Source organism: Microtus oregoni, unplaced genomic scaffold (genome assembly GCF_018167655.1).
Source record: "Microtus oregoni isolate MIOR12 unplaced genomic scaffold, Mior012 000020F_ref0000438, whole genome shotgun sequence".
Classification (NCBI taxonomy): domain Eukaryota; kingdom Metazoa; phylum Chordata; class Mammalia; order Rodentia; family Cricetidae; genus Microtus; species Microtus oregoni.
The window spans coordinates 37,322,670-37,350,635 of NW_024543079.1; the positions used below are offsets into that span (position 1 = coordinate 37,322,670).

A 27,966-nucleotide genomic window follows, 5' to 3' on the forward strand; every position below is an offset into this window, starting at 1 on the left:
TTTATTTTGACTATACGGTGGAATCGGCATTGTGTGATTGCATCGTTTAACATTTATTTTGACGGTAAGGGTGAGTGCTGTGTTATGTGATTAACTCAACTACTCCTTGCCTTCCATGGAGGCTGAGGGAGGAACGGATATCCCAACTGCAGGCTCGGGATCAGCAAACAGTCCAGGCTGGCTTCTTCCCAAGGTGCATTGAGTCCCTAGGGGAGGCGCCGCTGCTCTGTCCGCAGTATTGATGGGGGCGAGAGATCCGCAGGGCCAAGGGCTCCAAGGGAAGCAAGGAGGACATGTGCAAAAATGATCAAGTCCTAGACCAGGGTGGACCTGGCCTAGCTTGAGGTGAGAGGGGTTGGGTGGGGGCTCACTAGAAGTCCACGTCTGGCAGCCGTGGGGACACAGAAGGCTTCTCAAGCTGGACAGCATAGACAGCAGTTTCACTCCCCAGGAGAGCCCTGTCTGGTCTGTGTTTCCCAAGTCAGTGGGAGCGCTGCCGGATCCTTCACTCGGCCACATCAATGGATAGCATGGCCTTGATGGCTGGGAATTTGTTGCAGGAGAAGTCGGCAACCAGTTGCTTGGTGCCACTCCGGGTGGGAAGAATCTCAAATCGGATCCGGGACTTCTCCTTGGGACGCAGGGCTGGCACACTGATGGGAAAGGATACGGATTAAGTGTGGATGTGAAAGCCGGAGAGCTCCAAGTTTGGCTCTAGCGGTGTCTGGCAAAGCGACCACTTCTTCACCTCTCTCTCTAACTGCCTCTGCTAACCTGGGTTCCTTCAGTTCTGTGACTTCCAGTTGGTGGGGAGGCAGGAAGTCTTACCATCTCCCTAATATGCTAAGCCCTAAAGATCAGATTCTAGCACTGGCAATTAGGACTTCAAGTTTGATGAACTCCAAACAAAATGCAAATGAAGATCCTTGGGTACCGACCCCCACAAAGAATGAAGATTTGAGGCCACGGGATGTTCTCCCTGTCCTACTTAAAGGCCCCCGCCTGTCCCACATCCGACCATCCCTACAAAGCTGCTTAGACCCGGGACTTACTCGATTTTGAGGTTGCCACGTAGCAGGCCGCTGCCCTCCACCATCAGCACGCAGTCCCTCACTGGCTCATCCAGGGGGTTGGAGAAAAGCATCTGCACGTTCACGGGCTTCCGCACATGAGCCTCCTCCAGCACCTGTGGGGGGGGTCCATGAGTCAGGGTGCTACCTGTGTGGCCCCTGCTTGCTGCCCTGGGAGAGCTGAGCATGGTGACGGGGTGAAAGAGGAACAAGGCCTAGGATGTAGGAGGGAAGGGCGTTTCATTCAGCCGTAACTATCAGGTGCTCTCCTAACCCACGTGTGGCAGCAAGACATCACTATTATCCCTACGCTGTGGTGGGAAACAGATTCAGAGGGGGACCTGTGCTGTCCTCTGTGACTGGAAGCAATAATATGACAACTCACGGCCTCAGCTCCTCCAGAAAGGGCAGCTCCTCCTTCCAAAGACAGCCCACTGCCAGTTACTTTTCCTGAACCTTTTGATTATTTTTTTTTCTTAAGAAAAATTTTATTTCGTTTGTGTGTGTGCGCGCGCGTGCGTGCGTGCGTGCGTGCGTGTGTGTGTGGTTTCTGGCCTTTCAAGAGGCTAGAAGAGGACCTCGACTCTTTGGAGCTGAAGTTAAAGGCCATTGTGACCATGGTTCTGGGCACCAAACATGGGCAAGAATAGTACTTGCTTAAATAGCCATCTCTCCAGCCCCTTTAGTGGTTGTCTTTCTTTTTTTACCCTTAAAGTCATTCCTGGGAGATGCCAGCTACTGAGGATACACCAAAGACTCCCAAGGTGACTCAGGTAGAGGTTCACAGCCATGGTCCCTTCTGCACTTGATCACAAGAATTGGGGCAAACAGGCTATTTTTCTGTGGTGACACACAGGCTGCCAATTTCTTTCCCAGCTTCGGGAGCCCAGACAATTCCTATGTGTCATGTTGCGGTCTTGGCAGGGCTCCAACACTGACCCAGCTGGAGTCACAGGGGATGATGTCTTGATTTGGGGTCATATAAGCAACACAAACTACTTATTCACCCCAAAAGGTGGAGACTGTCATTTATCTGATAAGCATCAGCTTCGAATCTGGGCAGACATAGTCGGCAAGAGGGATAATTACTTATCTCTCCCCTTCTAGCTAGGAACAAATGATGTCATGGAAAAAGGAAGTGAGCGTTTTGGAAATAGATGTTGAAATTGTGTGACTGGCAGATTTCTCTCTTTTCTTCCTTTGAGAAACACTGGAGATTGCTGGGCTTGTGAGTTTCTTTCCCTTGTCATAAGTGCTCATGGCTGCCATTGTATGGTGTCAAAGGCCAAGCTCAGACTGATTTGACAGCTTGGGAAACTCACACACTGGGAAAAAGAAGGACTTTCCTGCCCCAAAGCCTAGGCTATTTTTTGACAGGCTTTAACACAGAGCAGCACATTGTGAATAAGTGAGGCATATTAAATGCCACAATTACTATAATTTCTCTCCTGGAACTCAAGGTATTTGTAATAATTTGAAGAGAAAAGCATAGTTTTATGCTATTAATGTATGACAATGCTCCATAAGTAGTACCAGATTCTTCTTGCTGACATTAAATTTATACATCTGTATATTTTGCTATCTTAATTGTTGTTTATTAGCCAAGTCTATAAACACACTCATTTCCATTTTCAAATATCTGTTTCTTTTTTTTTCTTGAGACGGGGTTTCTCTGTGTTCAAATATCTGTTTCTTTATCTTTATGGTTATGTATAATCTGGCTCTATAAATGCATCCATCAGACTGGATGGATATGGACCACTAGTCATGAACTTGCAGATTCGCACCCCTTTGGGAAAATACTCAGATTTTATTTCCGATCTCATTGTCTAAGGTCCCCGTGTTAACCCGTGTTAACCACCAATCAGCATTAGAGGAACCAACAGAATTTCACCCAGTGTATTATCTTTTTATAGACTTTCTTTATGAGTTTAGAACTCTGACTGCTCTGAGTGAACCACATGTTGACTTGTTTAGTGGACAAAAATATCCCTGTTTTCTAGAAGCTCCAAAAGAGGGGAAAATGTGGAAAATTGGGTGTCTCGTATAAAAAGGCCCAAGGAAGTTCAGTACAGCCTACTTCTTGACTGGGTGCAGTGATAAAGACATTATAGTATCTTTAAAGATAAATTAGACATCATGTGGAAATCTAAAAAATGTTGAACAAAATTGAATATATGAATAAAAGATGACTCCAAGGATATTTGAGGATTAGGGAGTAAAATGGGGAAAACTGACTTAATTTAAACGCTCATGGTTTTTGGGCAAGATGTTTTTACAGCCAAGCTGGTCACTGCCCAGCGTTGTTCCCCAGCTCAGGGAGTGGAAGACAACATTCAACTGTCCATCGCATCTTTGAAATGCCTTGTGAAGCAAGAGGGGCTGAATCATGCAGGGGTCATGCAGGGATGGCCAACAGCTTCCCTCTGGGAAGGGAGGAAGGGCAGGCACTAGCTTTGCTGTGCCTGGGACCCACAGAGGGCGCTGCTTCTGTTTTATGAAGTTTGTGTGGCAGGATGGCATTGACTAACAGATAAAGGGACAAATTGTTATACAAAGGTCTGTTTTTAGCTGGGACAAATGCTTAGAACGTTCTGAGGCTGTGTCACTGGTGACCAGGCCTGACTGTGAAGAGCTATCCAGAGATGCTAACCCTGAGGAAGTGACACCCTGCCAGGGGAGTGTCTTCTCTCTCTGACAGAGTTGGAGCAGCGGACTTGCTAAAGGACCTGCTCACTTTCCACACTGATAAATACTGGAGCCCAGCTATAAGGCCAAGTCACTTTGGTGCAAGGCCCATGGTTGGGACTACTGCCCCACGGTGACTGTCTGGCCCCTGAGGTGGGACTGCTGCTGTCCTGAAACACAGCTGGACCAAACAGGACAGCAAAAGGTTAGCTGCACAGAGAAATGGGAGCCTGCATCAAAGTGGACACCCTGGGTTCCCTCTTGATACCGGGAACCCTGGGAGCTATGGGCAGCTTAGAAGAGGTGGGACCAAGGTGGACACAATTACCTGGATCCTACACAATGGGCACATGGGAAGCCGGAAGTGGGATTGTACAGGAAGAGACAAACGCTATGTATAGATACAGTAGGTGAAGGTGCGGCCTGATCCACAAGAGGGTCTTGTGTACACCCCTAGGGAAAATCAGCCTTTTCCGCTCACTTCCTGGTGTCTGGGGGAGGCACTCCCCATATCCTCTTACCTCCAGGGTCAGGGTGGGGTTGTCTAGGATGACGTCCCTCTCCACCACCACCTCAGCCTCATCTGTCACCTTGCATATGGCTGTGGTTCGGATCATGTTGTCCGCCTTCAGGTATCTATCGTACCGAGAGTACGCGATCTTCACAGGATGCTGTATTTCTGAAAGGAGAAGCAGGGAGTGGGCGATCTGAGGGCGAAGATGGGCTCTGATATCGTCTTTAGAACTGAATTATGGTGGACTGAGCCGGTAGGAGGATCAGTAGGTAGGTAGCCTATTTACTTTCATTGCTCAGATCTTGTGGGGTGTGTGTGTGTGTGTGTGTGTGTGTGTGTGTGTGTGTGTGTATGTTGGTTTTGGTTTGGATTTTTAGCAGTATGTGTTTTAGCAGTATGTGTATGTGTTCCAGAATAGGGATCGAGGAGGTGCCAGGATTCAAGCCAACAAGCAGACTCCAAAAAGGGGGGACTTGCTGACCTGAAGTACAGATGCCCCTCCCAGGCCTGGGGGATGTTAGAGAATGTGTTTCCTTCTAAGGGACAGGGTAAGAACAAGGATGCTAAAGGATTGCCTAATGGCCTCAGCGATAAGGATGACAACCCAGGAATGACTGGGAAGGGAAGCCAAGGCCTCGGCCAAGTCAATGCTTCAGTCCTCCCAGCCATCCAATAAGCTGTGGGTCCAGTGTGACAGGGCCCTCCACTTCCTTCCTCTCTCTGGCTCCCCCTCACTGAAGCTGTGCTTCATGGCAAACAACTCCCATGGTTCCCTGCTGCCTTAGGGAGCAAGTCCAGACTCTTAACTTGTCCCTACCCCAACTGTCCAAAAGGCACTGCTTCCCTAAAAAGCCACCCTGCACCTTCTTATCATTTTGTATGCAAATCAGGCGTGTTTCCACCACACTTTGCCTTGTGGGTTTTCCCTCATTGGAACGCCCTCCTCTGGCATCTCTCTAGGCCCTGAGGACTCTCTCTGTGGCACTGGGAACAGGATCCAAGGCCTCGTGCATGCTAAGCTCACACCCTATCAGCAAGCTACATTCCACCCCACTTTCCCACCACTGTAGACAGCAGGGATTTCCTCCTTCAGACAGTCTGCACACTGCTCTCCCTTCCCACAGTTGCTCTTGGTGGCCTGGGGGTAAGACAGCTAATTAGGAGAAAGCTCCTTTAGCTTTTAGATGAGAAGAACTGGCAGGAGCTGGAGAAGACCTCCTTGGGTCTGTTGATCCCCGCTTCTCAGTGGTCTAACTCTGAGGCTCAGAAAGGAAGGAGACTCACCCAGGCTTACCCAGAAAGTCCTCGAGCACTGGGACTCCAGGACTGCTTCACCTGCCTGCTCCCTGCTTTCATTCCTTTCTGCTGTCTTTACAGAGGATTAAAATACTTTTTCCTTCGTACGGAATATTTCTGGCCTACAGACATAGGTCTTCATGGGTGAGAGCTGTATCTTTGCTAGAGTTCTTGTCTACCATTCAGAGGATCCCGAGTTCCATCCCTAGGTTTCCCCACCACCACCACCAAAACAAAAGGGCTCCTTTTTTTTTTTTAAGTGTCAGAGGCAAATAATAGCAACAGTTGTTTCTGATATTGAAATTTCTGCTGGAAGACAAACTGTAATGTGTGTACCTTTCGGTGAAGGTAACAGAGCTCACTTTCTCTTGGCACTCTTCCAAGACGGGCCGTATAATTAATCAGTTTCCATTAATTCTTGGTGTGAGGCAAAGAGCCACCCCACCCTTGCTGATCTGCTTTGTCAGCCTAAACTTTTCATTACAGCTCAAGGATTTTGCCAATGTGGGCACACCTGCGCTCTAATCCCATGGAACCAACCTCCCTCTACTCCACCTTGTTCCCGTCCCATCTCTGCTGCCCTGAAGCAGCAGTGAACCTCCCAAAAGCTTAGATCTCCAAGAAAATCTGTCACTGTCATCAGGAGTCAAGAAATGGCACTCAGACCTTGGGAGCTATGGGCAACATGGGGCAAGGGTTTAAGATCCTGGAATCTATTGCAGGCCACCCAAGGCCAAACGTACAATAGGACTGGGGGATGAGAGCAGGGTGGCACCAACAAAAATAAGAGGTGACATTGGGTTTAACATCAGGAAACCAAGGACCAAGACCTCAACCCATAAGCACTATGGCAAAGCAAGTCACAAGTCTCTGAAGCCTTATGTCGGACTCTGTAACATAGGACTTGAAGTCCACCTCATCTAGAAAGGTCAGATGAGGTCACATTTACTATGAAAATCATGCAGGGTAGCACAGACCTGTACAGGACGTTGCGCTGTGGCTATGAGCTACCAAAGCCTCCCTTCTTCCCTTGCTAGGGTGTCATAATATGAGGTTAGCACAATGACGGGCCTTGCTCATAGGACAGCAACGTCCAGAGCATCAGAACTAAGGCTTACCCATGGAGGCCATTCATTATTCCACCCGTAATGAACTGACTCACCCAAAGCCCAGCAGGAGCCCTTCTGTGATCAGCTCCTCAGGCTTATTGAGTCCCAACAACAACAGGATGAGTTACCTTCCTCGGGATCCAAGGATATTGTGGCAGAGTCTTTCCAAACTTCGTGGACAAGGGTACCATTGTAGACGATGGTCCAGGCTGTCATGTTCACTGTCACTGTCTTCCTATCTCTTGTCAGGTTTTTGAGCATCAGGGCCAGACTGACTTCTTTGCCCACTGCCAGTGCTCCAATGACCCTGAACCTCCCAGAAATGCTGGGAGCCCCTTCCTCCCCTGCCAAATCTCTCGCAGACGTGGGGCCAAAAGATGCATTAGGTTTCAGTTTACTCAAAGCCTTCTGGTGCACTTGTCTCTCCTCACTGGAACCTGTGAGTTGGTAAAAGAAACAAAAACAAAACAAGGACACCTCAGGGATGTGACCGCTATTCAGACAATGGATGGTATGTCCAACCCCACACCCGAAAGTGACTTAGAACTAACATTGACACCCCTTTTGTGGGTCCAAGTTGCTCCCAGCAATTGTCTGATCGTGTAAGGTCTCCATTAACACTTCCTAGTATAAGGCTTCTAGACCAACCAGTCCCTGGTCCTTTCCCCATCAAGTCTACACTGTCAGGAAACCACAGGGAAAGCTGGGTCAGTTCCTATAAATAAGCACTCTGGGGTATCATCCTTTCTTTGCTTTAAATTAGATTTTTTTCATTTTCTGCCTCCCTCTTTTCCTCTTCCCCTCCTTCCCTTCCTTTTCCTCCTCCTTCCTTCCATCTCTTTCTCACTTCTTTTCTCTTTCTTTGGATGAAAAGTCTTTTGTGAGCCTTGAAGGACCATCATTTATAAACAAGCGACAAAGTGAGCCAAGGAGTCTTAGAATGACTCCATAAGCAAAATCAAAGTTACGAGAGAGAACTTCAAAACCCTTCCCCTGTGCCCCTGCCTTGTGTCTATAGGAACTATGGGAGTCAGAAGGTGACACTTTTGTCTGTACAAGTCAACAAGATATTCCTGTGACTGATAAGGTCCCAAGTCATGACTAGTTAGAAATTCCAAATTGCTGAGAAATTTGGACCCTCCAAACGGCAAGGGCTAATCTAGAAGGGTGCCTTTCCCGACTCAGACCCAGGCTGTAGGTGCTGCTGACTCTGGCAGCAGAAGCAGTGCGTGGAGAACCCTGGTGACACCCTAAAAAGGCTTGTGGCACACTGAGAACAGAGCAGACTACTTCAAGCCCAGCTGACTAAGCAGTTCCCTTCTGGTTCCCTGCCTTGACCTGAAGACATAAGTACCATACAGCAGAAGATCCCGGCTTCCCAAGAAGACAGAAGAGTAACCGTGTTGGCATTTGTGGGCCATGTTGGTGGCCCCTAGGCTTTTTCCAACCATTGTGAACATTTCAAGGTAAACTGGAAGGCTTACGATGGGTGCTCTCCAAGTTAGCGAGTCCTTTCCATGAATTATGTATATTTCCTGGCAGGGACTTCAGAGGCTCATGCTAAGAGAAGCTGCTGGTTTGGACTACTCTGGAATGTGGATGAAGGAAGGGATGGCCTCATCTCCAGGGATCCGCAGCCTGGTCCAAGGATCCTCCCCTGTCCCCTGCTGCAAGAAGGGAGCTGGATTACCAGGCTTGACAGCTCCTGGAGGGCCAGGTTCCTCTGGATGCCCTTCCATTCTTGCTGAGTTCTCAGTCCACACCCAGGGCTGAAGGCTGTGCCGAGCTTCTGAGCCTCTGTGCCTGAGACCTTGGAGCAGGCTTTTGCACAAGGAGGTTCCAGAGCCTATATAGGTCACCTGCTGGGCTTACTCAAGACTATGCTTCCTGCTGCTGTTTTCCCAGCACAGCATTGCTATTGTGTAAATGCTTAGCAACCCATTTTATGAGCTTTTCCTGCCTGGGGCCCTCTGAGACCAACTGGCATCATTAGGCAAGAAGATCTGGATACATCACGCAGCTGCTCCATCTTGTCGTGCAGGAGCTGAGGTGCTGCCAGGAGTCCTGGGGCCCCTCTCTATTGCTTAGGAAGCTGCTAGATTTCTGGAGAGGCAGGATCAAAGAGTGAGAGTAATAGGGACTCTCACAGGCTCAGACAACCAGGTAAAAGGTAGCTGAGCAAAACAGGCTATGGAAAGGCCTCATTCCAGGGAGAGCACAGACATCCAATTATGGAAGACCACCATCCCTAGTCACTAACTCCTTGCTGCGTGCCAAGCACTGCACTTCGCACTTTATGTACATGTTTGTGTTGAGAACCAACCCTAGAGAGGCATGGCTATTCTCGTTTTACCGGCAAAGGGACAAGAGAACTGGAGATCCTACAAGCTTGTTATAAGTGGGAGGTAGGACTGAGAGTCGCCCTCCGTCCTGGTTTATTTGTTTCCTGTTTTCTACACTTGCTTTACATCATGACACTGAAAATGCCAGTCTGGAACCTGCCTCTCCAGTGATAGCATCTGCTCTGTTTTATCTACAAGGTACCTGGAGGAGGCATTCAGACAGTAGGCATTCAGAAAGTCGTCGGAATCGAAATAGAATCACTTGTGCCAATCGTAACAAAGATAAACAAATACTTGAAGCCGAGAGGTTACAAAGGGAAGAGTCCTTTTCACAAACGCCTGATAGCTGCTTTGGCAAAAAGACTACCAGAACCACGAGCTTCTTCAGAGGCCACAAATGTAACTCGACCCAAAAGAACCACAAGGACATCTGCCCCGCAATTGTCTGCTCAACCTTGCACGGCTACCACCTTGGCCAAAAAGTACCATCTCAAAACATCTGATGACATTGTCTTCATTTCTGCCTCTGAAAGCATTCTCTTCACCTCAACCCCTTTGAGGAGACCGATGGTTTTCTACAGAGCGTGTGTTCTTCCAATGCGCTACCATTCTCAAACAAGTGGGTTTCAGTTAGAGACAATCTCACTGGGATTTTTTTTTTGTTTTTTTGTTTTTGTTTTTTTTTTTTCATATTGACAGACTCAGGAGTATATATTGGCTGAGGACAACCTGCAAAATGTCCATCCACTGGTACCTGGTGTGGATGCCCCTGTCCTTGGAGCCAGACTCCACCTCCTGGAGCCGGTTTTCTCCTTCTGTGAACTCCAGCCAACAGCAGCAGCCACTAGTTGTCAGAGATTTCGTCTGGTTTTAGGGGCACTGCGGGCACATTTAGAAGGGCGCTTTCTTGCTCCCTTCCTAGAAATTGACTTTGCGGATCAAGTGAGTCAACTACTTCCAGGTCTTTTGGGAAGAGTGAAGTATCAACCCACTGTAGAGCGCCTGTGGCCTGCTAGAGCCACTGCCAAATGCCCCTGGGCTATTTCTAAAGTGGAACTCCACCTTCAAATGGAGAACTCCTGCCGTCATTGAGAACTATGGTGCTCCGGGTTCCCAAAGCAACTCTAATAGAGATAAGGTAGCTTCACAGCACACGGCCTTCCAAGGCGACTGTAGGATACCAGCAGCAGTACAGAGGATGGAGATTTCAGGGACCATGGCATTTGCCTCTTCAGGTGACCATACCTCTGGGCTTCTTAGGGGATGGGAGCTATGAATGTGTATGGCATAAACCCACATTCCTGGATTTCTTCATCTATTTTTTGTCAAAATGGCATTTTCTGTTTATGTTCTGGGAGGCAAAATGGACTGATAGAAAAATGTGTCCCAAAGCCCTGAGAACCACGCCTCTCCCTGTGATGTTCAATCATAGTGACATTCGTTCAGTTGTGCAATTGAGAAAGGATCACCTCTGGAGGTGGGCTGGGCTGACAGCTGTCTGTGCTCTGTGGCTGTGTAGCGTGTGTTTTAGCTGCTCTTGGTGTTTCCGTCCCCACTGGAAAAAAGCAGTTGAGCACTCAATGGTAGAGAGACACACCCTACCAGTTGTACAGAACAGACTGAACTGTAGAGGTATTGGGTAAAGGACTTTTGTCCTGTCATTCCCAGAGCTGTCCGCCCATCACTAAGTTCCTTGTGACATCACTCTGTCAGCACCAATCTTACCTTCTGGATACTTATACTTGTCTGTGACATCCAAGCGAGAGTTGCTGCCCACGGCCTTGGTGCTGATGTATTTGCCAATGGAGTAAGTGTCCAAAGAATTCTGCTTCTGGCTGCCATTGCTACTATTATAGATCCAAGTGATGCGATCGGCATTGACCTCCGCGAAGATGAAGACCATGTCAAAATTCAGGTTTATATCACCATCTCGTATTCCATTGACGGAAGCTGGACCACACTGGAACACACCTGGCGGCCAAGACGCAGAGTTTGGATGCGTGCAAACCATGGTTAAGCTTATCCACTTCCAGCCTGCCTAGACACTGCTTCCAAGGGCCTTCTGCCAGCATGTCAGCCTTCCGCCTTTCCCTCAGCCAAACTGCAGCCCAGACCGTGACCCACTGACGTAGAACAGCTACCCACCACCATCACTCTGTATCAAGTCCCAGGTCCAGCTCCACTTAAGACAGGCTGAACTGTATGTCCTACATGTGTGTCACCTGGGCTGGCGCTCTGATGCCAGTCTGGTCTTGCTGTGAAGCGCTGCCTTTCTGCCTCTGAACTCACCGTGGCCCAGAGATGCACTGACCGCCCATTTCTAGAAGTCTTTCCTGAACATCTAGTGCATGGAGTTCCTCGTGCCTCTGCGTCCTAACCCCAACCTTCATTTTCTCTTCCAGTATTCAGCACAGGTAAATTATATGGACACACACACACACACACACACACACACACTATGTTTATAAAACTAACAAAAAGATACACATATAATTTTTTATACTCGGGGGAAAGAGTGACCCAGATTTTTTAAACCATAAATCACAGAAAGTAAATCTGATATCTTGGCACACGCAAGACATTAGTGGGTCAGTAGTTAGTCTTGGTTCTGATACTTTATTCTCCTTTCTATTCCGTTTTGTTTTTACTTCGTGGCATGGTTACAATTCATTAACTTGATTTTATGACCTCTCACAAGTTGCACTGAAAAGTCTAAAAAGTAGTAGCTAGAAAATATTCAAAAGGTTGCCCTCTAGCCCCAAGTTTACAAAAGGGTATCTGTTAGCAAGGTCAGGGTAGGGACATTAACGTGACAATAAGTCTGAATTTTTATTCTAAATCCTTTCATAACTTCTGAGCTGCTCTGATACTTTCAATTATTTATGTACATTATTTATATACATAGTATATATTAATTTATACATTTTTATTGTTTGAAAGGAACAACTCAAAATGAAATTAACAGTCAAGACAGGCTTCTCTAGAGGTTAGAGGCAGAGGATGAAAAACTCCAGAGAGGTAAGAGACGAAAGCAAGTGCATGGGCCCTTGGGAAAGACAAGGCACCGGGTCTAAAGGGGAGGCTAGCCTGCCAGAAGGCATACAGGAGCAGAAGCAGTAGCTATTGCCTTGGGCAGGCCTGTCCCAGAAAGAATAACAGGACTGAATCCACAGGGCCTCTGCCCTGGGAGGATCATGCTTTCGGTGGCAGTGGTAGGAAGTAATTATTGACAAGGGCAGGTATCTTTTCCCCGTTGCCTGCCATATATATGCTAGGGTTCTTCAGTGGTAGCAGCAGCTGGAGGGGCTGCAGAGGAGGTGTCCATTTAAACAGCAGCACGGGCAATACAACATAAGTTAAAAAAAATCCTTCATCCCACTGTGCATTGGGGAGCTAGAGAGGGCTTTGGGTTACTCCCTCCTGTAAATAACAGAGCCAAGCTCCAGCGGGGATTACCTTGGCTTCTCTCCTGCGGGGTGGCATCCAGCACCTGCCATCCATTGTACGAGGGGCCTAGGTCAGTCCGCACGAACCAGCCTTCATTCCAGACATGGAAATTCCTGCAGACAGAAGCCCACGAAACTAGTGAGTGGCAACAATACACCTCCCACCAAACAATGCAGCGCCCAGTTCCTCCCTGACGGTGCGGACGCTGTGCCAGAGATCCTGCTGGCCTTGCTGGGCATCCTCGCCCGGAAATCCTCCTCTGAGGGCTGTGAACTGAGGCTCTGAGACACGGGAGCCACAGCTCGGGTCAATGGAGGGGAGTGAGGGGTCTGCTCTGAAAAGCAAGATTCAAGGAAAAGGACCCCAAATTCACCTATAAGCTGCTCACATATCTGGGTGAACCTTGTATTCACGAGGCAGACCAAGTAGCCCAGCGAAAATGATGGAACTGAGCAGCCCCCACTATGCTGGGGGTTTCAGATCTGGGTCTCCCAAGGATCTTGCTGCTACACAGCAAAGGGATACAGTCATTTGTCCCACCTAGGGTAAACCAAGGTCACGCAACATACAAAGGACCAGCAACTACATTAGTTTGGCCTCAAGAGAGAAATCGGTCACGTGTTGGAGTTGTCAGGCAAGGCCCTCACAGCAGCTACCGTGCCAGAATCGAGGACAAAAAGGGAAATAGGCCGGGCGGTGGTGGCGCACGCCTTTAATCCCAGCACTCGGGAGGCAGAGGCAGGCGGATCTCTGTGAGTTCGAGGCCAGCCTGGTCTACAAGAGCTAGTTCCAGGACAGGAACCAAAAGCTACGAAGAAACCCTGTCTCGGAAAATCAAAAAAAAAAAAGGGGGGGGGGAATAGATCCACAGAGAACGATAGATAGAAATATTTTTGAAGAACCAAATGGAAACTTTTAAGTGCAACCTCCCTGATATCTGAAATTGGATAATTGACTGGGGGAGTTTATTAGGGGAAGAGCTGTAACAGGGGAAGGATAAGCACACTCGAAGAGAGATCTGCAGATCACTTGGATTATCTAGTCTGGAAATGGGAGAGGGAAAAGAGATGGAAAAAAAAAAAACCAAACCAATAAAGTAGAGAAACAGGCACAACATAGATGCCAGACAGAGACTTACATATTAATAAAAACAAAAAGAAAAGAAAAACATGCCAATAAAGACGGTTTTATTAAGCAGTATAAATGATGACTGGGTATATGACAATAGTTTTAACCTCACTGCTATTAAAAGAAAATTAAAATGACAAAGAGAAACCGCGACAGCCATGCAGATTCTACCTGCTAGCCTAGCAGAGGTTAAAGTCTAGGCTGGGGGCCTTGTGCACTTTCAGTTAAGAAAGCAAGTGTTACTGCATACTACCGAGGATTTAAATTGCTATGACCTTTGCAGAGGGCAATTTGGCAATGAGTATTAAGATCTCTAAAAAAATTTGCATATTCACTAAGCCAGTATTTCCACCATGCGGGATTTCTCCAGGGGGAATTTTTATGAATATGCACAGTCATCTAGGCTAGAGAACTCCAGTCCAGCATTGCTCGTGAGAGCAAGAATGCCGGAGGAAAAACTGGCCAATAAAAGAATAACCAGAAAAAAATGTTGCACAGCTATAAATGGAATATCACACAGCAGTAAAATAAATGACAAGCAAAAGCTAGCATTTAACAAGGAGGGGTTCTCTAAAGGACCGCATTAAGTAAGAAAAACAAACGCAAGCTGTGTGTGCGTGGTGCGCACTGTAATCCCGAGAGGCCAAATCAGGAGACTGTAAACTCCAGGCCAGACTGGGCTGTACAGTGACACACATCTCAAAACCAAAACGGACCCCACAAAAAACAGCAACAAACAAACAACCCCCTTAAGAAACCCCAATTCAGCCAAACCAAACAAAACCAACCAACCGAACAAACAAGCAAATCAGCTGGCAATTAGGTGTTCTACAATGAAAGCAGAAACCTAATTAAAAATCAGGTTAGGAAACAGTGTGCACATCTCCACGTGTACACGTGTGTGTATGAATCCTTTTCAGTAAAAATCCCTTGCGGCTGGCGAGATGTCTCCGTGGGCAAAGGTATTTGCCGCGCAACGCTGCCAACCTGGATCGGATCTTTGGAAGAATGTAAAGGCGGAAGGAGAAAGAGTCAGCTCCACATCACTGTCCTAGCTGTATGCTCAGTGCCACCCAGCCCACCCCTCGTGAACACACACAGGGTAATAAATAAAATCACTAAAAACAATTGTAGCCGGGCGGTGGTGGTGCACGCCTTTAATCCCAGCACTTGGGAGGCAGAGGCAGGCGGATCTCTGTGAGTTCGAGACCAGCCTGGTCTACAAGAGCTAGTTCCAGGACAGGCTCCAAAACCACAGAGAAACCCTGTCTCGAAAAACCAAAAAAAAAAAAAAAAAAACAATTGTAGAGGAGTTAGGAACTTAGCTCAGAGGTGGAGCACTTGCCTCAGAAGCTTGGGGTCTAGGTTTGGTCTCCATCATTGGAAAAGATTGAACCGAGTTAGTCCCTAATGATTCAATTGTATTAGCTAAATTAACAGTTTATGATATATACAGCACATATAAAACAAATTTTATATTATTTTTGTAGTGTTTCATTTTTTAATCAGGAAAATTGTTCATTACTTGCATGACTAGAAAACAAATGAATATTTAAAAGATTATGTACACTATAAAAACAACAAAAGTCAGAATAGCGTGAACATAGAACATTTAGTCCTCTAACTGCCTTCAGTATATTTACTCTTTTTGTGTGTGGTGGTAGGGATCAAACCCAGGACCTGGTGTATGTTACCATTGATATACAGCCCTGCCTCTGCATTAAATCTGTGACTCTATAAAATGGAAATAGCTACCATCCCTTTTTTGACAATTTATAAACTATGGTACCAAGAGAAGTGATCCAGCATCTTACATGGAGTGAATTTCAATTCAAATATAAGGGAGAGAAAATGGAAATATCATAATATTAATAGGGAAAGTGAAATGGTTTAAATATATGATGAGTTATATTACACTTAAAATAATTTCATTTTGGAGGATATTCAATGGCAGGAGAGTATGTTTAGGGCTGGAGCTCAATGGTAGAGTGCTTGCCTAGCATGGGCAAGATCCTGGGCTCAGGGCTGGAGAGATGACTCCGTGGGCGAAGGTGATTTCTGCCAAGCCTGATGACCTGAGTTCCATCCCTGGAAGCCACATGGTGACAGATCTGATTCCCACAGGTTGTCCTTTGACGTTCACAGGCTCACTGTGGCACACATATGCCCTCACATATAAACATCCATCCATCCATACATAGACACAGGCTGTTTAGACAAATAATAGATGTAAACAAATTAAAGACTCTAGGCTAAGTACCTATCCTAAAAAACAAACAAATCCTATGACTGAGGTCATGAAGAGACTGGCTTCCAAATATGAGAAGTAATAGACAGCATCTGTCACATGTTCTATCTTGAACTTTGCAAAATGTATTACCTGCATTCTATAATCAATAAAAAGACACTAAGGAATGGATAGGAAACTATCAAATGTTAAAATGTGTGAGCAATAGGGTCATAGATGAGTTTTGCTTCTCTTAGGTTTTGAAAATTCCTATAACTAGAGAAAAAAAGTCATAAAAATTATCTCCAGAAAGATCCAGGAAGTCCATTTCCAAATGGTCCATAAGATTGGCTAGTCCTCACCAAGGAGGAGGCCCAGCAGCACCAGTGGGCAAGGGTGTGCTCCATAGAAGGCTGGGCGTGGGATTAAAAGGAAGCCTGGAAGAAATTGCAGAGGATTCCTGACCTAGTCCTTTAATTTATAGGTGGGAAACTGTTTTTGTGGGTTTTTTTTTTTGAAAAAAAAAAACAGACAATAGAAACAGCAACAAGTAATTAAGCCACTGTAGATAGTGAGAGTATCTGTCTCTAGCTGCCCATCTTTAGAGAAGTTACAGCCCATAAGGGGCTGGTTCCAGGATTCCCTCGGGTACCAAACTCTGCAGTGCTCAAATCCCTTCCATAAAGAGACATAACATTCAACATAATCTATGTGCAGCATCATATTCTTGACATCATCTCTAGATGACTTATAATGCCTAATATAATATAAAGGTGGTATATTTCTAAATATAATATTTAGAAAATAATGAAAAGGAAAGGCCTATTGTGTTCAGACAGACATAATCACCAAAGGCCTAAACACACTGTGGTTCACAGTCGCTTGAGTCTGTGGGTGTGGAAATCATTCATTCACAGAGAGCTGGCTGTCTCCCCTCTGTAAGATGCCCAGGACCCGCCCTCAGATTCTAGACCTCATGTGCTTTCTGGTAGTAGAGACCTATTATAATCTATTTCTAGATTAGTCACAAATTTACAGTGTGACTTTGGGCAAGTCATTTTTCTTTGTGGCAGCCCCGAGACATGTTTGGTCTTATTAGGAAGTGCCACTTAGTGTTTAATGTGAGCCAAGGAAGCCAGCTCTTCCATCCAAGTGGGTCAGACAGCATCTAGCCCAAGCAGATCCCACCCACCACACCACGGCGGCTGCCCCCCTTTGGAAAATACCAGGATAGGCGTGTTGGGTTTAGGAGGCTTTAGTCAGGGATAATAGCAACAGCGTTCTCTGGTGCTTTGTAGTTTTCAAACCTGCCTGAGTTCAAATTCCATCTCTACCTTCTAGTTATGTCTTTTGGGAAAAGTATTCAACCCTTCTGTGCCTCAGCCCCTCAACTGCAAGTTGGGTCTTAAAATAATAAAATAATAACACCTATCTCATGATTTGTGAAGTGTAAACGTTAGCACCGAGCACACTCGTTGGCACGTCACAGTGTACTGACTGTCGTTACTGTTGCTAAGCAACTCAAATTGATCCTCACTTTCCATAACTTAGGGCTCATGTGGATAGGAGTTGAAAGCTTCCAATATTCATGATACAAAGATTTAGACCCAAGAACTTTCTGCCTAAAATTAAGCTGTGCTTATTATAACAGGGAAGTAACTCTGCCCTTGTTGGTGTGCTGATGTGTAGGTCTCTGGAGGGAGCAGCTAGATCTCATACCAAACACATGGTCTCAGAATAACAATGCTGTTGCGACTCAGAAGAGCTGGCAAGAGGTCTGAATATTAATCGAGTCCTAGACCAGCTCTTATGCTTCCCTGGAGAAGAAACGTGGGAAGAGAAGGACTAGGAGGCTTGCACACATCTATAGCAGGTGGGTAGCAGATCTGAGAACAAGGCTCAGGGCTCTCTGTTCTAACACCATCTAGACCTGGTTCTCCACACCCAGCTGTTAGGGAGTAGGGTGGGGAGAGGATGCCATTCCTGTTGCCTTCTGAGAAGGGATCCATTAAAGGAGTAGGAGGGCACAAGGGACAGGAATCACCTGATTCTAAAATGACAGTGGGGCTACCCAGGTCTGTCTCTATCAGGCCCTATTTGTCTTACAGGTGATTATATTTTGAATAAATTACTAAGCTGGCAAGAAAATAAATGCAATTTAAAAGCCCTACCTTTCTGTTTTGTTGAAGGTTCTCTAGAGGATTCCTTCCCTGGGTTCTCCCAGGGCTTACTCTGAATCACTGGCCTGGACATCAAATGCTATGCTGCCTTGCTAAGTAGCTACACTCAATGCCTTAGTCCCTTGTCCCCAACACTGCTGTGAATTCTTTCAGTAGAGGAACCCGGACTTAAGCTATCTGATCTCCTTGCAGTTCCTGGTGTGCAGGGTCATCATGGATGGGCTAAACAGAAGGCTGCCCTTGGGTAGCCAGTTGTCTTCCTCCTACAGTGGAGTGCTTTCCCCCAATATTCGGAACTGACTGTGAGGAGATTTCAGACACAATAACAAAGCAAATCTAGGGAAGAAGAGAAAAATACTCATTTGTGGGAAGATGGAAAACAAAACCCTTGTTCTAAGTATTGACGTCTCTAGAGAGAAGGCTGTATATTTGCAAAGCAAGGGGGAACATCCTAACACTATCCCCTGGGAAACATCCTCAAGCCGTGCGACTGTGGGTGGATTATGCAAGCTCACTCTCCTGTAGAGCGGAGGGGATGTTTCTGTTAGTTCAGTTGATGACACGGGGTTATTTATTTGCATTAACAGCTTTCCCCACTCTTTCTATTTTCACTTCATTTTATTCTATCAGACTAAACACAGCTCAGAAAAGGTGGACCTTCTTATTCCGGAAATAATAATATGTTATATAAACAATCTCAAAGTTGAACAAGAGTGCTATCAGCTCTAAAATTCACCTAGCCATGTGGACCCTCATGAGCAGTTGTGCATATGTGTCCTTTGAAACTGATTCAAGCAATGGATTCTTGACTACGAGTGTGGGGCTATAGAGACTCTCAGCGATCTACGCATATACACCATTTTCAACTGATAACAACTGATAATAATCTATCATATGGTATAACCTTAAATGGTTGTAATAATATGCATATATATCGTACACACATTGCTATAAGTAGTTATACATTTCTAAGTTTTATATAACCTTCTTCTAGTCGGCATCTATTATAAATTATATATGTGTGCATATGGCTACCTGTGACAATGGCCTATTTATAATTAGAAATATATGATACCTAAACATAAAAGTTTTCTTATTTTCACCTGCAACCCAGAATAAAATGTCTTCTTTCTGTCAACTAAGATGCATAGTAAATATATATAAGCTATGAGAAAATGCATTGCTTTGTTTTTGTCGTGTTTAAGAAGATAAGCTGTGCGTGATGGTGCACACCTGGAATCTCGGCACTCAGGAGCTGAGGCAGGAAGATCATGAGTTGAGGTTATCCTGGGCTACGGAGTCATTCTCTGTCTCAAAAAAAAAAAAGGAAATACAAGGAACAACAGCTCTAACAACAACAACAACAACAAGACAAAGTGACCCCTGGAGAAGGAAAAAAATATTCTTAAGTCACCTTAAGTCATCTGGTTGCTTGAATAGAGATAAATTGGTGTTTGGTTGCTGTTGTAGGAAAATCAATAGCTACAAGATTTTAACTTCTCAAGTGGGACCAGGACTAATGGACTCTACAAACCCAGGATGGTCTGGATTTCCGGCTCTGTCCTCTACTGGCATCAAACCCTTCTACGGGCTGCAATGCAGGTCTCATGAGGGACAAGATTAGCCGCATTTCTGCTCTCAACCACGCCTGCCTTGCAGTTACTTTCCTTCCAATCCTAGCGTGTAGCTGGGCTCTGGGGCAAGGTGGGGAAGGTTGGGGAGGGGGGTTGCTCAAACTTGGTGCTCTATGCCCAGGGAAATGGTGGTTGATGGCTTACCACACACTGTCGCTGCCTTTCTCCAGGGGATTTCCCATGGCGTCGTAGTACACATCCACACTGAGGTTGCGATCTGTGTCATGAGCTGAGTTGAAGTTGGTGATCACCCGAGAGGGAACCCCCAAGCACCGCAGCACTGCAAACCAAGGTCAGTGTGAGGATGCTGGCCGTGATGACGATAGTATGTTAACGTGCCCCATTACCACCCATAAAAGCCACACCCCACCCACATACCTGTGTTGAGGGTCCCAGCAAAGACCCAGCACTGGCCATATTGAACTGGTCTGTAGCCAGATTTTTTCCAGTTCTTGAGGATCTCCACACTGCCATTCCAGGTCCTGGGGTCCAGACCACCGGCATAATTGCCACTCCAGTTCCCAGCAAGAACCCCGTTGTCATCATTGCTATTGATCTGTGTAGAAACACCCCCACATCCAAGTGAATCAATACCATGTCTTTCCCATAGGAGTGACTTCCAGGATTCAGAACGCTGGGTGGGAGATGGGGACGCCATGGGGTCTTGAGTGCACTTTTCTGTCTCGAAAACTGTAACAAATCTCTCAGGGGGGGTGGAGCTCATGAATTTAGAAGTACTTAGTTTAATGGGTCATGTTTGATTGCTCTTGAATGACATCGATTCTGTACTGCAGGATGATACAGAAGTAGGGGACTCCACAGTTTGTCAGCAACAAGACTGGGCCCAGAAGTCCTCTTTGCAGGAGACAATGGCTGTCTGCTTGGGGGTGTGGGTGGTGCCTGTGGTTTGAAGTGTGTGTGTCTGGTTTGTGTGTGTGTGTGTGTGTGTGTGTGTGTGTGTGTGTGTGTGTGTATGAACCCGAAATTACATTGGAACTTTAACATATAACTTCTTAGAAAAAAATAAAGACAGAATATTGCTGTTCCTTTCTTCTTCGTTCATTCATTAATTTGTTCATTGATCCACTCAGCTTAAGCATGGCGCTTGTGTAAGGGACACAACTGTGATAGGACCCTGGGCGAGGACTCAGGGGACCGCAGTCTCCTTCTCCACATCTTTTAGAGACAAACATGAAGTTCTTATAGATGAAACCATCTCGAAGGATGGGATGCTGGATCCATCAAGTCGTCTGTGGGGAAGGGGTCAGAGAGGAAGTGAGACCAGCCTTCGGTGAATAATTGTTGGAAGTGACGGCAGATGTGGAGGGACTTGTGTGTTCCTCTCTACTTTTCTATAGGCCTGGATTTCTTCATAATAAAAATTACAAAAGAGGGTTGGGGATGTAGTTCAGTAGTAGGGTACTTGTCTAGCCTGTGGTAACTCAGTAGTAGGGTACTTGCCTAGCCCGTGAGCAGCCCTGGCTTCGATCCCCAGTGCAAGCAGTACAGACTCACATGCCTCTTTAGATATTCTCATCTCTCCAGATGAGACAGGAGGGAGAATTCAGAAGCACTACCTGTTGCCTGTTTCCTTGGTGATCTTGGGAGTCAGTTTGTCTCCCTGACCACTAGGCCTTCCCATTCCAGTACAGGGGAAGTGAAAACTAGAAGCCCCAGAGGAACCTTCCCAGCCGTCCAGTTTTCAGACTCCATTGAACTTTACCCTTTATCTCAACCATACACTGAGAGGCTAGACTGAGACCCCATAGATTTCTCAGCCCATCGGATCCTCCCCTTCTCTTTGGAGCACGTGGGTGTACCAGGCTTACAAGAGTGGACAGCAGACACAGAAAAACCAGGACAAGCCACCAGCCTTCCCGAAGCCCCAGCGCAGAGGCGAGCTCTGTCTCACTTCTAGTGGTACCCCCGCCAGCTAGGGTGGCCCTGAATGTGGAAGAGCGGCAGCTCACAGGCTCCTGGGTCATAGGTGCTTCAGGGTAGGTCCCTGCTGGCTCAAAGCCCAGCACTTCAAAGCTCTGCATAAGCCATAATTAGCTCCTGGCCTGACCCAGCCCAACAGGAGGGTCTGGAGAGAGCATCAGGGAGGCACGTCTGAGGAAATCGGCTCTGAGATAGAGTGGGTTGGCCCCAGGCTGGGAGTGAGTCAGCACTGAGAGAACCAGCGGCTTCCAGGTCCGACTCACGTACTCCAAGTGCTGGCAGGAAACTTGGCTTCTTAAGTGACCCTGAACGCGAGTTTTACTTAATCTGTTTTCATTGACCACCCCTTTATCCAAGCTCCTTGCTTTGCGAGGTTCTGCCCAGTCCCCTTTAGTCCATTCTCTGTCCTGGCTATTCTGGGTCTTACAGATCTGGTTCTGAGCATCTCTGGGTCCGCCTCACTTCTTTCCTGTAAGCCTTTGTTCTGGATCCCTTTGTTTTGAGAGTCCTTCCCAATTAAGCCAAGGCATCAGCCCATGCCGCCCAAAGCCTGTTCCGATTCCTTACAAAGTAACTGGGCAGCTTGGGAATAATCCAAGATGTGCCTAAACCATGCACCAACATAAAAAGACACTAAAGGTATTTCTGGATTATTATTTAGATCAAGAAAGTAAGAGTGAAAGAAATGACTTTGATTGTGAGCCTTCTTTGGAGACAGGGCCCCACGGTGAAGCTCGGGATGACTGGGAACTCCTGATCCTCTGGCCTCCTCAGGCTCCCAAGGGCCATCACATCCAGTGAGCTTTTCACTTCTAAGCAGGGAGATCCTCTGGTCACTTTTTGATGGAGACATCCTGTGCACACTGAGTACAGAGCCATGGATTCTTCCAGGATTGTGTGTGTGTGTGTGTGTGTGTGTGTGTGCATGTGCACGCGTGTGTACTATAGTGGGATAGGTTTCTCATGTATGGGTCCATGAGACTGGAAAGAGTCCCTGAGCCAACTCAAAATCTTGCTTGACTCACAGGGCACACCATGGAAAGGTCACATTAGTCCACTGAGCCTCTCTCTCTGTCTAGATACTGAGTAGGACAATCTGCTCTCTTCCTGTTGTGACACTTGAGGGTTCCATGCTGCCAAGGAGGTGTACATTCCTGTCTCAGTGGGCACATGCTTCCCTTCCCAGGAGGCTTGGTGATGGAGCAGAGGCTTAGCTTTTCATCACATCCAGGTGAACAACTGAAGGTTGTGTTCCCATCCCATCTAAGACAGGCCTGGCCATATGGCAGAAAGAACTTTGGAACTAGCCATGCCTTGGTCTGGTTCTGTCATTGCTTCTCAGTTACTAAACTTACAGGAGTTCCATGGTCTCTATTGGCAAAATGGGCAGGGTCATAACTACCAAACGCGGAGTGCCTGGATCTGATGTGTAGTCACATGGCAGCCTGGTAAGCAATACTTACTACCATTTCCTGTTACTTACCATGGCACTCAGCACCCGGCAAACATATTTGGGATCATTTCTGCGGGCCACATCAGTAACAGGGTCACGACGGAAATTCAGACTCCTATCCAAAATGGAGAGGCTGATGCTCAGAATGTCTTCTTCAAACTGTTCATAATGGGACCACATGGTAAGAGGGGAGAAACGACCCATTTTGTTGTTATTGTTGTTAGTTAAGGGAACAAGAAGCACAATGGTGAAGCGCACAGGGCTCCTTTGGCCCTTTTACTCGGTGGCCTTCAGAGCTAACAGCTGCTGAGGAAGAGCCACTGCACCCAGCCTTTCCCTAGCAAGCTCACCAGGCCCCTCACTCTACATGAGCCAGAACCCACCCCACTAACGTGAATGGGAGACAACAGGGAACCCTTCATTCTTAGCTTGTCATGAACTCAAGAACAAGTCAGCCTTTCTAGCCTTGGTTTCTCCATCTATTTAATGATGGGTCAAGCGAAATGCATCTCAAAGTTCCTTTGTGGCTCTGACTGTTATCGTGAGTGCGTCACTTAGATTCCTGGAAAACTAGGTCTACAGATAAAATGTGTGGCTGAAGACATAGCTAAAGCTATTTTTACAAAGTAAGACACACACGGGATTGTTTCACATGCTAGCTCTTGTTGCCTTAAGTCTCCGCATTTGTTTCTCCTTCTTCCTGGAATGTTCTTCTCCAAGACAGCTAGCAGACTTCCTTACCTTGTCAGATTCAGCAGACCCTTCTTAGAAAGGCTTTCCCAAGCCATCCCACCAAGGGAGCCCCGCTCCCACCCTTGGGTGTACTATATACTCTTATCCTCATCTTCTTCCTTTTAATCAAGTCAACACATACACTCAACTTAGGAACTTGCTGGAGTTGGCTCCATAATAGAACCTGGAGTCGGCAGGAGTGCACCTCCCCACCAACTTCTGGGCATCTGGGTAGCCTGGCTGGGCATCTAGGTAGCCTGGCTGCCCAAGGTCCTTCATTCTAATTCCTTTGTTTACCACCTGGAAAAACTAAAAGTGAAAAAAACACTCCTAAACATTTTCTAAGCTGAGAAAACCCGGGAACTTGATGAACTCCGGTGGCAAGGACACAAAAGGTATGACTTTGAAAGGCCAACGCCACACAGCGATGAAGCTTTACCAAGTTATCATGTGACGTGAAAGCCAGAAGCTGTATTATTGTCCTGAGATTCTTTGCCGGGCCTGTTATTTATTTGTGTGTCAGGCATCAGAAATATTTCACCTCATCAATTCAGTAATGAGTCCATCTCGCCTACTAGACTGTGACTCACTTGAAGCAGAAAATTTATTCATCTGTATCCTTAGGGTTCAGTTTAGGGTCTAGAGCAGAGTAGACGGTCAACAAATGTGTTCCAAATGAATGAACAGGAAATGAAAGGCAGGAAAGTGAGCAAATCTGCTAGAAGCCCTGAGCATCTTGTGTTAGGGACATAGCCCTAGCTCTTTATGGTCCTTTTACCTGTCCAAAGTTCCAGCCAACCATGCCAATTCGGTTTGTGCTGCCCACGTAGATGATGCCAGAGTCTTCCTCAACATACTCTTGTCTTTCGGCGGAGTTACTCATGAAAACATCATCCGCTGTTTGATACACACACACACACACACAGACAGACAAACAAACAGACACACACACACACAAGGGAAAAAAAAACAGAAACAAAAATAGATCCTGTAGTGAACCAATGAAATACGCTTTCTTCCCACTCCTGAAGACTGGTGTTGGGGTTAGAGCAAGAGTCACTGGGGCTCATACCACAGTCTGACTAATTTTCTTTCTTTTTTACTTTTCTTTTCTTCTTTTTTCCCCCCAAGACAGTGTTTCACTGTGTAACAGCCCTTGCTGTGCTAGAACCAGCTCTGTAGACCAGGCTGGCCTCGAACTCACAGAGATCCGCCTGCCTCTGCCTACTGAGTCCTAGGATTAAAAGCCTGCACCCCCCACCACCTATCCTACAATCTGACTGAAGAATGAAGTCTTGAGCTATGATGCTTGCAGCTCTCACTGTGAGGGGCTCAGTCTGGAAAGAGAAGCTAAGCTAGAATAAAAGCCTAAAACTTGGACCCAAGAATGAGATTCCTTTAGATAGAAAGGTACTAGGGTACCGCCTCACTGTGGAATTTTACTGTCATCATTATCTCTTGTAATTTATCACGTTATATATAACATGTATATAAAAGCTTATACAATTCCTATGGGAGCCTGATGTACACTCAGTGGGAACAAATTTGAGGATGAGATGGTGTAATTGCCTAGAATCACATGGCTGGGTTAGCTTTTCTGCTCCTCCTACAGTCCAGAAACTTTCTACAATCAGGTCTAGGCCTGTAAGGAGCACACCTCAATCGTCCTTATTTTCCACACTCATTGCTTCTATCAGGGCCATGGAAGGAGGGGGGGATGCTGTGATCAGAGATCTACCTTGCAGCCATGGGTTGAAGAGCAGTATAAACATTCCGAGTTTCTGAGAAGAGGCCCTGCCCTGGGAGGAGATCTCAACATTCATTGTGTACCACCCGATGGGTGCATTGGCAGGACTGGCGACAGCAATGGTCAGATTATTGTTGTTGTTGGCTTTGAGGGCTGCATTCCAGCCACCTGTACTTCTCCCAGAGATGGAAAACACAGCCTTTGTCCTGGCTGACTCTGAGGGTTGGGGACCTGTCAAGGAAATAGAAAATGAAGGAAACCAAAGGGTGCTGGATAGGTCCTGAGGAGAAATCAGGCTCTGATGACACTGTGAGCTCCTTTAGGCCAATGGTTCTCACTCTATGGTCATGGGTCACCTAAGACCATCAGAAAACATAGATATTTGCATTATGATTCATAACAGTAGCAAAATTATAGTTATGAAGTAAAATAAAATAATTTTATGGTTGAGGGTCACCACAACGTGAGGAACTGTATTATAGGGTTGCAGCATTTGGAATGGTGAGAACCATGGATCTAGGATTTCATTCAGTAAAGCATCCCATCACAGGGCTTGCGGGAACATGTAGGCCACATCCTTCTTGATTTGAAGATGATAAGTCTCATGCTCAGAGATACAGAGCCACCAAAGTCAACCAATCATAACCCAAAGCCCAATGACCCCTCAAGGGCAACTCAGCTGTGTGCATGTGTAGAAGAAGCAGACTGGGTACCTGTAGAAACAACAAAGCTCAGATCTTCTCCAGACTCGAGACTTCGGTTGCAGGATATTACCATCTCCCAGGGCTGTCCTCTCCGAACAATGAAATCCCGGCTGGAGTACTTGTCTGTGTGATGTGCCCTCCGGTTCACAGGCATCTGCCAGTTGACATTTTGGACTTCTAAAGCTATGAGACAGAAAGCAGAACCTGAAGTCTTGAGGGGTCCTTACATAGTGTGCAGCATACCAAGGGACAGCCATGGGTGAGGAGGCAGGGCAGAGCTGAGCTTCTAGAAGAAGTCACATTAAAGCACAAAAGCTTTGATCTGCCTAGCAGGATGGTCACCACTTGTTCCCATCCAACCTTTCTGTATTCAAATACTCCAATGCACAGGACCCAAGATCACATGAGTGTGTGGCCTTTCCAGACCACTCCACACACTATCGCTTCTGCTCAGAATCTCTCCATCCACCTGGTGCCTTGTCGTCAGGCCTTGAAGAGCAGCCGAGCACTCAGGGAAACAGCACCCAACCAGCTAGAAGAGGAGTGTCAGAAGAGACTGAGAAGACAGTGTGTGGGTGAAGCCCTTACTGTGAAAGGGTGAGGACCTGGGTCCAGACCCCTAGCACCTCCAGAAACAGTGCAGCTGTAACCTCAGCACTAGGGATGGAAATAGGCAGATCTCCAGGGCTTGCTTACCAGGCAACCTAGATGAAACAGCAATCTCCAGGTTCAGGGAAAGGCCTACCTTGGGAAATGTGGAAGGGGGCATTGAGGAAGGTATCCCAACACCAACATCTGGTGTCCACATCAAAAATAACTGTCTTGGGGGCCTGGAGAGATGTCTCAGTGGTTAAGAGCATGGCTGTTCTTTCAGAAGACTCAAGTTTGAGCCCCAGAACTCACAGGAAGGCCAAGAACTGTCTGTGATTCTAGTTCCAGGGGATCCTACACCTTTCTGTGGCTTCTGCAGGCACTGGGCACACAGATGATGCACATACGTGCACACAAGCAAAACATCCACATACATAAAACAAAAATAAACAAATACAAAAACCCAAACAAACCCAACAATCCTGTTTTAAATACAGCTCAAAATGCAATCCAAACAACAAGGTAAATTTGGGGTATTCAAAGTTTGTGTGTGTGTGTGTGTGTGTGTGTGTGTGTGTGTGACCAATTATTTGTAAAGCACTGTTAGACACATTGGAATAGAAAATGTGACAAGAAGTTTGACTTTTCAAAGGTCTTCAGTAGTGAAGAAGTGAGACAAGAGAAAGACGCAGTGAACGATGGCGTGGGAAGAATTTATCTCTTTCAACTAGAGGTGCATGGGAAATGCAGTCAAGAGAGGAGCATTTTGGTTTTTGACTGTAGAGGTCAGAAAAGGCTTTCCTGAAAATGCCTGCCCTTAAAAGAAAACATAAAAATGTCAGAAAGGTACATGAAGGTTTGTGGTCCTCAGCATCTCTAATCACCAGGAACTGTGAATCAAAACAGATGCTTTTACCCTGGTAGGAATCGTTACTACCAAGAAAAGTGATATGAGAGGATAGGAGAGGAGCCCTTGTGCCCTGCTGGTGCTGCATGCCTTTAATCTCAACACTTGGGAGGCAGAGGCAGGCGGATCTCTGAGTATGAGGTCAGCCTGGTCTACAGGGTGAGTTCCAGGACAGCTAGCACTGCCCAAAGAAAACCCCGTTTTGAAAACTCTACCCCTCCAAAAGGAAATGATTACAGCACAGCCATCATGGAAA

General features: G+C 46.5%; 1 protein-coding gene across 1 annotated transcript; it reads right to left on the minus strand.

Moving 5' to 3' along the window:
• On the minus strand, positions 1 to 26,981 carry Tgm3 (transglutaminase 3). The gene is made up of 13 exons (XM_041670166.1): positions 26,909 to 26,981; positions 26,222 to 26,395; positions 25,500 to 25,739; positions 24,540 to 24,658; positions 23,060 to 23,188; positions 20,014 to 20,191; positions 19,780 to 19,915; positions 12,476 to 12,579; positions 10,745 to 10,990; positions 6,806 to 7,114; positions 4,280 to 4,437; positions 1,053 to 1,186; positions 1 to 653 (listed from the first exon to the last, which is right to left on the minus strand). The coding sequence occupies exons 1-13, from the start codon at positions 26,979 to 26,981 to the stop codon at positions 506 to 508; spliced, it is 2,148 nt and encodes a 715-aa protein (XP_041526100.1). The 3' UTR covers positions 1 to 505.
• Positions 26,982 to 27,966: the final 985 nt, after the last annotated feature.